Genomic DNA, 12,456 nt, shown 5'->3' with positions numbered 1-12,456 from the left:
ATTATCCACTTTCTCATTGGTCCTAGTGTCAAGATCTAAGACAGAATCTACAAGACCTTAAGATGATGTATAGTTTTTTGACACTCAATGACAGCTGCTGACTGATTGCTTTTAATACCCAGTTTAGTAAAATCATTATAGAGAGTTTTAATTTGCATAAGTTTGAGCTTTTGCTGTTCTGGATAACATTTTGAATACAAATCATTTGTTTCAATGCAACTTTATACTTAATAAGCATAAAATTAAGCAATAAAAGTAAAATAGCTCTATTGGAGAACTTTGAGCTATTGGCCTGGAAGTTTTGAGAGCATTACTTATAATGAGAGGGACTTAAAGTTTAAAATTTGAGCTTTATACATCCAGTAGTTTTTTCTCTAGGAGCATCTGTAGTACTAGGTGAAGAAGAAAATACAACTTTTTTAGTGACTTTTGCACTTTACGATTGCTTATATTTCAGCAACCCATTTATAGAAAAACTTGAAAATTTTGCACACTACCTAAGAAAACAGTTATCTTTCAAACAAGATATTCAGAATTACTTTAAGTGTTTGGGACAGAGAAATTGTCCTTGAAAATTGGCAACTGTGATTTCTGTATACATAGTATAGTCAGTTAGTGACTTTTTATATTGTGTAGAGTCACTGTCATGACACTCTAGCTATGATTCTTGATTTTACATAACAAGTATAACCTTAAGAGGTTATACTTGTTATGTAAAATCCATATTTAAGAACATAAACCATTTCCATATTTAAGAACATAACAAGTATAACCTTAATCCCTTCATTCCCGATCATTAATTAAATTGATATGAGATTAATATTAAAATACATTAAAAATACTTAAAACTGAAAAAAACGAAAGAAATGCGTTAATTTTGAAGAAAAACCTTCAAATTTTATTTTCCTTTGTTTTGCCTTTCTGTGAAATTTAACACTGAGGAGTCATTGTTTACACAGCTGGGTGACCTTGAACACAGCTGGAGTCGGATTTCCCGGGACATTCTCATAGACGTCTCGGGAGGACAAGGGTTTAAAGTAGGGTGACTATAAGCGACACGGAAATTTTTAAATATTTTTAAAAAATTCAAACTTTTATTGCGATTTCCGACCCCCCTAATTAATTAATTTTATATTTAAAAAAATATATTAATTAAAAAAATTAAAAAACCATTGGAGGTCGTTTTTGACATCAGAAACTAACTTTAAATAACTTTACCGAATGAAAATCCGTGCGCTACAACTTAGGAACCATGAAATAAAATTGATAAAAAACTCCCATTAAAAAACAATTAAGCCTTAATCGAGCCTTCACATAGGCTCATTAAAATCGCGATAAAATTTTTTTGCGCGGGAAAAAAATTTTGAAAAAATTTGGGGACCTAAAAAACAAAAATTCAAAAAAAAAATTTTTTTTTTCAAAAATGGCCTTAAGGACCACATTTTTCGTAACGCTATGTAGGCTTGACGTATGTATACGTCAATGGAGACTGAGGGGTTAAGAGGTTATACTTGTTATGTTCTTAAATATGGAAATGGTTTTTTGGCTTATCATTGACAATGTTCAAAAGCACGAATATAATCTTTAAATTGGGATTATTACATCAGCAAAAAACAGATTTAATTATCAAATTTTAATAATTATACCAAAAATGCATTAATTAAACTAATCTAATTTTAACCAAGGATTAATGAATTTGATTTATCTGTTGGCATATATTACTTATTAATAACATTAATAATGAATTTGAATTAAATTTTTATCTGATAAAACATTGTCCTTTAATTTGATTTGTATTTATAATTTTCATATAAGAATTCATAGTGTGAATGCATTGCAAATTATCATTCAGATTCCAAATAGAAGGTCCTACAGATATGATATACTGTAATTTAATATAATATGACTAGTAGCCCGGGCCACCCCTAGTGGGTGTTCTTGCAGCTGCAGTGTGATTCCATGGTATAAATAATAAATTCATATCAATAAGAAATGTTTTCCCTATCCCATGGGGGGAATTCCTCCTTTTGGAGAATTTATCCCCCCCTAGTGGGGGGTTAGGTTTACTCTCCCGTGGGAAGGGCATTCTAGCAGCAGCAATGTCATTCCATGATATAAATAATAAATTCATTTTACAAATAAAAATAATATGCTGAATTTCTCATGGCGTTCCCTACTAAAACACAGTCAAAAATGCAAAAAACTGCATCTAAAATAGTACAGTAGAATTTGAGTTCTTCAGGGTAATCCTTGACCCTCTCATTCGTGTGGGAAATTTTAAAAAAATCTCTTCTTAATGTGCATTCTCATGGCATACCCCACTAAACCACAGTCAAAAACAAAAAAACCACATTTTTTCTTATTTTAATATTGTTACGCAAAAGACTGAATTTATTGTTAATTTAAATAATAGCTAGGGATGCCCCTAGTGGCCATTCTAGGCATACCATTATAGATATACGGGCACGTGATCAATGGCTTATATTATTAGAATATTATTAGATTATTATAGCTTAGCGTGTTTTAAAATTAATTAATGTGTGATCAGGAAGTAAATGGTTAAAACAATTTTTAATTTATTGAAATCAATAATTATAGTAACTTATTAATACTTACAGGAAAGAGAGATTTGTGCTCCTAAAACTCATTTAAATGAAGCTGTAGAAGAAATGAGAAAATTTAATACAAGACGAAAATTAAAGGTATGAAGTCTAAAAATTTTAAACATTTTAATATATATATTTAATTTCATGAAAAATCTAAAAAAAATTTTTTTTTTAAATTATTATTGAACAATTAAATTTTCTGAATATAAGTAATATTTGTTAACCAGTGATTTTGATGGTTTGATATTTGGTAAGTGAAGTACTAGTTGATGAAATATGTAAATATACCTCAATACATGGTTTAAATCAGTGTTTTTCAACCTCTAATGAATCGTCGCCCCCTTCAATGTAGTATCGCTCCTTCAATAAAACCATTACTTAGTATCGCCCTTTTCAATGAAACCGTTACGTAGTATCGCCCCTTCAATAAAACAGTTTGTAGTATCGCCCCCTTCACTTCAAAATTCTGATGCCAAGGGCCAAGGCTAACGCCAAATTTGTACTGCATTGAATAGACTAGTGACTAGTATAATGTTATTTGTTTAATTATTGTACCATATAACGAATAAAATATCTAATTATTCTTAATATACTTATTCGTAATATAATGTCTAGAAAATTGTTTGTCGCTCCCCAAAATATAAATTGTTACTAATCGCCCCCTCAACATGGAAAAATGCCCACATGGGGGTGATATTGCCCCCGTTGAGAAACACTGGTTTAAATCTAAAATATAGTTTTTGTTAGTGAGATAGAAGAGTAAATCAAGTATTTTTTATTCAAAGTTATGTACATATATTTTAAGATAGTAATGAAAATAGGTTGGTTAGGAAGTCTTTACTTTTTATTTTTTAGAAATTCAGTAAATTTTAATAACATAGCTTTTATTATTGAAAATGTTTTGAAGTAATAAAAATTATTTGCTCTTTATGGTATAAATTATTAATTTAGTATAAAATTTTATAATTAACATTAATAAAAATGTGAATGTAGTAAATACTTAATAATATTTGTTAATGACAAAAATAAATATACAAATGATTTCAAAACCCTTAAGAAATAAAAACTACTTTACCAATAAATTTTTATATTCAATAATTTAATTTGAAAATATTTCCATATTTTTCATTATTGTAAATGTGGTAATGCCTGAAAATGTGAACTATAAATTCATTGGATAGTATAAAAAAATCCATAATGAAAAATATCACATTTGATAGTCTCAAAATATCAATTCTGTGATCTTTTATGTAATTTAATTAGAGATGACATAAGTTTATGGAATGAAGATTATTCCAAAAATGTTACTTGAGTGATGTCTGGTGTGTTTGATAGCATTATTTTATATAGAATTTATAAATAATTTATTGAAAAATAGTTAAGTACTGCAAAATCAAATATTTGAAATAAGTGTTTTAAAGATGGGTGTTCAAAAAGTTTCTGGAATTTCATTATAACCTAGAATATCTAGAATAGAGATAATCTAGAAAAAACTTAAAATAATTTCACATTTAATTTTTTCAAGTTTAAAATTATTCTATCATAACCTTTTATCTATTATTCCTTCATAACCTTTTTTTGTCTTTGTAAAGCTAGTAAATTAGTATGCAGTTAAGTTTTCATAATTACAAATATGCCTAAGCTAGGACAATTTAAGGAGGGTAAGGTTATAAAAATAAGTTTTCAAAACTTCTTGTTAAGGTTACCAACAACTTTTATTTATAAAAATATTTTAGGCTTACTTTGACTCTCTTCAGTTTTACATACAGAACAGATTTTGATTTGACAAATCAATTTATATATTTATACATACATCAACATCCCAATAACCTGTTGTATATTAATAAACAACCAACCAACAACCGAAATAATTGGGCAGAAAACCTACAAATATTATAATTAGAAATTAACTGATATGAACAACTATAGGTAGACATTAGGTGCCATCTCTTGACTAAAGTAGAAACTATAATTTAATTTTAAAATTTAATTAATCCCATTTTATTAATATTTATCATTTTCCAAGGGTGCTGTTCTTGCTGCTGTTTCAAGTCCAAAATGGACTGGATTTTATAATGATCCTTCTTTAGATGGTACTGCAGACTTCAATGTAGATGATGATGTTACTTCGACAGGTGGGTAGACTTTTATTTTTGTAATTACTTAGACAAATATATGTGAAATTATTGAAAATTTTAATATTTTACGTAGACTTAAGAACGTTTTAAAGTAATAAAATACAAAATTTTGAAATTTATTGAGTTTTAATTTATTGAGTTTTAGTAAAATATATATACAGTGGAACGTCTATATTTGTAATATTCTATATTGGTCACATTTTGATGACTTTTCCCCCCCATATTCATCAGTATATTCCCCATATTTGTCATTCCCAACACCAGCAGTAGCACTACTATCGCACGCTTGCACTGATCAGCTAGCTGTGTTAGCTTAGCATTGCCAATTTAGCTAATTTTTTGCTAGATTTAGTGGATTTATGAATAATCTAGCTATGCAAATTACCTAAATTATAATTGCCTAGCTATTTTTATAATGCTATCTAGCTACAAAAACTCAACCAATTTTAATGGAAACAATATGATTTGAATATTTTATTAAAATGTCTAGCTATAAATTTGAATTTTGAATTGGCAACACTATGTAAGCTAGTTGTAGTTAATCAGTCTGCTTTGTGCAGTCATGGTGTGTGTTCTTAGTTTCTCACATTGATTATTTTAAAAAACTCAAGTTCCAAATGGCTCCAACAAAGTGCACTGCAGAAAACAGCAAAAAAGGAAAGCTGTTAGAACAGCAATAGAGATAAAAAAAAATTATTTCTAAGTCTGAAAATGGACAAAGTAGAGAGGTTGTGGCTGAAGTTTTCATCTCTAAAACGTGAATGTCAAACATTGAGCGTCGCCATCTTGTAAGCCTAGAAGTTTGACAATGGCATTCAGAATGTCATTGGAATAATGATTGACATTCCAAATGACATTATCAAACTTCTAGGCTTACAAGATGGCGGAACTCAATGTTTGATGTTCACGTTTTAGAGATGAAAACTTTGGCCGCAACCTCTCTAGTGTTTCCAACTTAGCTAAAGAATTTAATATGCCAAGATCATAATTGGAATTATCTAATGCAGCGTTTCTCAAAGTGGGCGATAACGCCCCCTTGTGGGCGCTGGAGGCTGTCAGGGGGCAGTAGAAGGCTCATAGAGAATTGGGGGGCGTTAAGGAAATATAGAGGGGCGACGGCAGACAAATTCTGTATATAAAAATTCGACGGAATATATATAAAATATTTACATTTTATATATTTTTTATTTTTTATTGAAGATCACAACTTGAATATTTCTAACACATTGACTTTTATTTTAGCTCAGCGTTTCTCAAAGTAAGCAATAACGCCCCCTTCTGGCGTGATGAATAGATCTATGATAGAGGCAGGGTATTGAACGGTGACCAACGGCAAAATTGGGGCTGATAAGAGGAAACATTGCGTTTAATGGTTTCCAGATGATGAGAACAATGTACAGTAAGGGCACAAAGTGTGAGATTCATAGAAAAGTTTTCCGAAGAATATTTTCAATCCTTTTCTCACACAAGAGAAAATGGGTTAGGGGGCGTTGGGTATAACTTTATGGAACAAAGGGGGCGGTGGATCGAAAAAGTTTGAGAATCACTGATCTAATGTTTTATTTGGTGGAATGTCTTCCTCTAAACAATAATAATCTTACTCTTCTTCCCCTTCTAACACTATACTGTATTTATTTAGTACAATAAAGATAAAGTTTACAAACAACAAAATTTTTATTCTTTTATCTTTTTTTTAGGATGGGAACAGATTAATTGAATATCAGTTATTTATTATGAGAAAAATTGTTTCTATATTCATCATTTTCCATATTTGTTAGATCCTTAGGAACAGATTAATGATGAATATAGAGGTTCTACTGTATAAAGAATATTTTTTTATCACTGGTTATACCTCTATTACTTATACAGTACTATATATGCCTTTATTATTTTATGAAAACATCTTCATTACTTTCCTCAGGCATTGTTAGAGCTTTGGCTACTTCACCATATTAACTAGATTATAATTTTTTTCTTCTTTATAAATAATAATAAGACATTGTTATGTAAAACAGTACATGATTCTGTTAATCATAGAATTTAAAAATGAGAGAAGTACATTTTTGTTTGTTTGTAATATGTTTATTTTATTATTAATTAATGCGGAGATAAAATTATTAAACTTTACAATTTGAATACATTTATGTTTAGATTTCACATTGAATTTGTGTAGAAATAATAATATAAGCAATTTGGTAATTAAGTTTTAGGATTGAGTTTATTATATGCATATAAAAGTGTAAAGTTACAATTGATTAATCTGATTGATCTCTTAATCCATGCAACCCAACATGGATAATCTGTATTTGAAAATCTATGTTTTGAATTCAGAGGATTTATTTTCAACTTACATAGTCTTGATACTTGTCAGTCTTGAAATTTGATAAGTAACATAATAAACTTTTGTATTTAGAATGAGAAAAAATATATTGTGAATTTTTGATTACGTAGAAAACATTTTTATTGAATTTGGAACTTCCTGTATTGGACTGTTCAAACCAAATAGTGCTAATTATTTTATTGTTAGTGTTTAATCTTATTATTTTTAATCATAGTTTAGTTTTTTACATTTCTTTTGCTGTGTTATGTCCATGTTCTATAAACGAAGTGTTTGCCATAAACAGTTAAAAAATTATTACTTAGTTTAACGAAAAAACTTTGAGGTAGCATTTGGCAGGTAATCCTAACTTTATCTGATTCACAAGCTTTGGATGTAACCAGTACAAGATATTTTAGCAATATCTTGTACTGGTTATTGATAAAACTTTGTGTATGTTTTAAAAAATTTCTTAAATAGAAATCTAAAAATTAGAATGTTTAGTTGATTATTTAATGTTTAATTATATTAAAAAATAATAATAATAATAATTCAGAGAAATTTATAAGTGAGTAGTATATTCTGTTTCACAAAGGAGCGGTGTCAATGGTCCTGGACAGTTTAGATGATATCCATTGTCTCACAGATGGTTCTGAACATGATAGAGATTTCCTGTTAGCTGTTTTAGAAGACACTCACCTGCATGCCTTATTAGATGTAAGTAGTTTCTTTATTTAACTGAATAACTTATAATTATTCTAGTAAACATCACCCTTTAAAAGTAAGTGCTCTCTAATAAACAGTGCATCAGCAAATTGAAAAATATTAGACAGCATGCTGTTTTTTTATAATAAATACTTTTGAATAATAATTCGATACAGTAGAAGTTTGTTAATCAAGTACCTATGGTACCAGAGTGATTCCAGATTATCAAAAATGCCAGATTACTGGAAATTTTTGTATTTTTTGCAGAATTCAATAAGTTACATGCAATGAATGTTGTAGACATTGCTGCACATTTTGTATCCATTTATGCTGTCATATATGTAAGATTTATTGCACATGCTCTATACTTGATTTGAAAATGATACAGTACATGACTATGCTGTGTTAAGATTGAATAACTTGCAAAAATGTCAGTGAACATATTATTGCATAAAATCTGCTTGTTTGGCAGTTGTGGTGTAAATGTGTATTATGTACAGGGAAGAACCATTAAATGCATCCAATTTGACATAAACAAGATAATGAAACAAAATGAGTAATTTTTGAAATCACATTACTCTTTTTTCATGGTTGATCTTCTAATGTGTAACAATATGCACAGCTGCATCTTCAATTTTGTTTCAGTTTCTATCAGAGGTCTTTAGCATACTGTGTGTTCAAATAAATTTTGATTTATTGAATTTTAGTATGGAAGATTATTAATGGACAATTCCAAATTGGCTACTTTTCAGATTACTGGGACATTCTGATGTCAGATTGCTGAACATTTCAGTTTATCAAGTGCTAATAAAGTTTTAAATGTTAAAAAAAGAAAAGCTATTGATAACAAGTCTATTTAATATATTATTTATCAAGTACTAGATCAACAAACTTCTATTTTAATAATTAATAGTAAGTAATTTGCTACTAGAGGTAGACATTAGGTGCCATCTCTTGACTAAAGTAGAAACTATAATTTAATTTTAAAATTTAATTAATCCCATTTTATTAATATTTATCATTTTCCAAGGGTGCTGTTCTTGCTGCTGTTTCAAGTCCNATATTTTTTGTTGTATTTTTATTTTAATATTTTATAAGAATATAGCAGTTTGTACTAAAATGTTTATATTTTACGTCTTCTCACGATTTCTGTATCAATAAAACAGAAGATGTCAGAGAATCTCGGATACATTCCATGTTTATGTATGCAGACCACCAACGACATTTCGTTAGAAGCATATTCCAAGTTTGATGCGGGTATGGATATAATCTTTCACTCGAAAGTTTCATTTAGAATTTTTATTTAGCATGCTATCAATGTACACTTTCGATGCTTTGTCAAAAGAAAAAAATTATATATATTATACACACGTCTGTACAATACTTCAAAAAATTTACAATTTTTATATAAAATTAGTGAAATGTAAAATGATTATTCATATTTTATATAGTATTCCACTGGTATCAGGTGTAAAAGGGTGAAATATAAAGTTATTTTTGAAGTAGTACTTTTAAAGTTGTTTAAATGTCATTTTAGTACTGTATCTAAAAAATCAAGTTCTTATTTACTTTTTTTTTATTCTGTATATATACCTTCCGACAGCTCAATGCCATTCCAACTGTTATTAAATTTGCAATTGTTTGATGACAATTTTATTGTAAAAACATATTTATTGGTTGAAATTGAGAAATTATTTTATGACTTCTGTTCTGTAGTAATGGTTCTCAAACTTTTGACCACATATCCCTTAAACACAAATACAAATTCCCAAGTAGACTGTAGTGTTCTACACATGCATCTTGTATTATCACTGAAGAGAAATGATAATCTGATACACTTGTGTAAAAGTGCCTAAAGTGAATAAAATTAATTTCCATAACTATACATTATTTCCCTAATTTATTTCTATACTGTCATGCACATAATACAGTGCAACTCTAATTTCAAAAATATTGAAGAATACAAAAATATTTGTCTTCACAAATACATTTATTAACAAATTTGCATTTTTTTTTACAAAGGCATAGCCTCAAATAAAAGAACATCTCTGTAAGTGAAGATTGTGTTTGGCTTGTCACTAGTAATTGTTAAATTACGGATTTGTGAAGACATATTTTTATAATCCTCAATATATTTTTAATATGTATATTACTATCAGTTATTTTTTAATTGGAATAATGTACAGTACTGTACAAAGCTGTTACTTCAACAAAATGGTCACAGTTGTTACATGTCTGCCTATGGTATATTCAGTGGGAGCAATTAGGCTTGATGTGGTAAAACATTTATTGATAATAGGTTAAGTTTGAGACAATTTCAATTATAAGTCAAGTTCAACTTTGTTTGTCCATATTTGGTCTTAACCACTTTGAGCTCCCATAACCCAGCATTCCTTCTGTGTGCCACAGTTTGAGAACCACTGGTCTATGTAAACTAGATTCAGGAAATATTGATAGATTTTGTAGTAAATATTGATTTGTTTAAATTTTTTCATTTTTTTCTTTTCATTTTCAACTTAATTTTCATTATATTTCACTCTTATGTATGGTACTAGTGGAATACTATATAAAATATGAGTGATCATTTTACATTATAAATTATTTTGTACAAAATGTATAAAAATTTTAAGTTTTTGAAGCACTCAATTAGCACTTACTTAATCACAAATTTGTTCAATACTAATTATGTATTTTGCTCATTATTTGTTTGACTGTGTGCTAACATTTATTTGATATTTAAGCTATCAAAATATATAATAGTTTAAAAAATAATCAAGCACTCAGTTTTTAAATTGAGTGCTTGATTATTAAATAGCACACAATTAGCACTTAATTTTCAATTTGGTTCCAATTCATTCTGCTAACTTTTGTCTGCCAGCTTAAAAGGAGTGTTTATTTATATATCTTCAACTAAGATTGTAATAGTGATTTTATACATACAAAATACCTGAAATTTTTATAGTAAATAAATATATCATAAGAGAAAAATATCTTTTGAATAATTTGTATATTTTAAAATTATGTATTGATTAATTTGTAAAGAAACAGTATTAAAATTATTGAATTTTTTGAAGAAATTTAATGATGGAATGATAGAACAAAAAATATTTAATAGAACAAACTTTTCTTTAAAACATCCTTACATTTTAAACCATTTTTTGGAAGTCGGTATAAATGTATTTTGAATTAGTATACTCATAGTATGCTCATTTTTTAGATCCAAAATAATTTGATATGATAATTTGAATTTTGAATTTAAAATCTTGTACATAACCATCCAACAAGAATATTGTTAAGTAAGTTCAAAGTTTATACAGTATTATAAAGTGAAACTGAATTGAATTTTTACATTCAATTCTGTTTTCAAGTAGTAATTCTTTCTTTGAAGAAAAAAATTTTATTATGGGGTTGAATACTTACTATATTGTTTCCTTGGAAGTGTATGTTTAATGAGTTCAATTTACCAAATATATCACATAAGTATGTTACAGCTTTCATTTTAATTCATTATTCACAAAATTAGTATATTTTTTCAGTTTGTCTCATGATTTTTTTATAGCTTCATTTTTAATGAAAAATTAAACAATTTCAGAATTAAATTGAGAGACTGATCAGAAATTTCTACCACTAACCATAAATCAGTGTACATGTAACATGTGTAAGGAAATGATTTTATCATTGAAGCAGGTAATTGAAGGCTTTGACAATTGGTACCAAGCCTTTTCCCAGTTGATTATTTCAAAAACAAATAATGCAACATATTTTGAACATTTTTCCAATGTATGATATATTAAGGTATGATATATAATGTACTAGATGATGTCACCATCCATCCTTCTTTCTTTTTGTAATTGACATTGATGTTCTGTTTCAAAGTTGTAGGTAATGACAAAATATGTAATTTCAACTTTTTTCCTTGGTCCAAAATACTAAACTGAACTCTGAAATAGGTCATAAGAAATGTTACCTGTGTGCACTATTGCATAAGAAGAGTACAATGTTGGAGGAACTGAATGTAATATTCTTAGAGCCACATAGATTCAAATGATCCAGTTGAATGGAAAATACCAATTACATGTATCTTTTGATTAGAAAACACTTTTAAAACACTGTTCTATGTAATTTAAGTAAAAAATATTTATTTGAATTAATTTTTTTTGGTACGTGTTACAGTAGAGTCTCAAACTCAGCACTCGATAACTCGGCAGTCCGGATAACTCGGCCACACCCTGGCAGGGCAAAAAAATCCTTAGTTAATTAATTTTCATTATAGACAGCTTTATGCCTCATAAAGTATTTTTCTGAGGTCTGTCTTATCAGGTAAATTACTGTAGAGTGTATTCATTAATTTTCATTTTCATGTAGTTAAGGCTCTATGCCTTCATAAAAGACGTACTTTTCCTTTATTTAAAGGTATTTGGGCATATAAATAAACATCTCCAAACCCGATATCCAATATAGTAAGACACCAACCGAATGCCGTAAATTAATCGGGCTATTTTAATGCTACATTCTAAATAAATTACGTAATTAATTTGGCACTAGAGGTAAGCGTTAGGCGCCATCTCTTATTAAAATTAATAATTATAAATATATTAATTAATTTAAATAATTTGGAACCGCTGGGAGAAAAAATCGGCCCGGAGCGGGACTCGAACCCACAACTCCGTACTGTTCGACACGAGACGAG

General features: G+C 28.3%; 1 protein-coding gene across 3 annotated transcripts in view; it reads left to right on the top strand.

The window, feature by feature from the left end:
* LOC111633175 (peripheral plasma membrane protein CASK-like) overlaps positions 1-8,633 on the top strand; it is a 61,294-nt gene extending 52,661 nt beyond the window's left edge. Inside the window, exons 8-10 of one of the 3 annotated variants that reach the window (XM_023377698.1) lie at positions 2,619-2,702; positions 4,633-4,741; positions 7,657-8,633. In XM_023377698.1, coding sequence (XP_023233466.1) covers positions 2,619-2,702; positions 4,633-4,741; positions 7,657-7,799 — 336 coding nt within the window. In that variant the 3' untranslated portion in view covers positions 7,800-8,633. The remainder of the gene's footprint in view (positions 1-2,618; positions 2,703-4,632; positions 4,742-7,656) is intronic. The other 2 variants (XM_023377697.1, XM_023377696.1) reach the window with 2 other exon arrangements.
* The last annotated feature ends 3,823 nt before the right edge of the window (positions 8,634-12,456 follow it).

The sequence above is a fragment of the Centruroides sculpturatus genome, unplaced genomic scaffold, assembly GCF_000671375.1.
Source record: "Centruroides sculpturatus isolate CEXI.00-Female unplaced genomic scaffold, Cexi_2.0 scaffold594, whole genome shotgun sequence".
NCBI lineage: Eukaryota > Metazoa > Arthropoda > Arachnida > Scorpiones > Buthidae > Centruroides > Centruroides sculpturatus.
The sequence above is the reverse complement of the archived record's forward strand: the minus strand, read 5'-3'. Positions and strand labels throughout refer to the sequence as shown.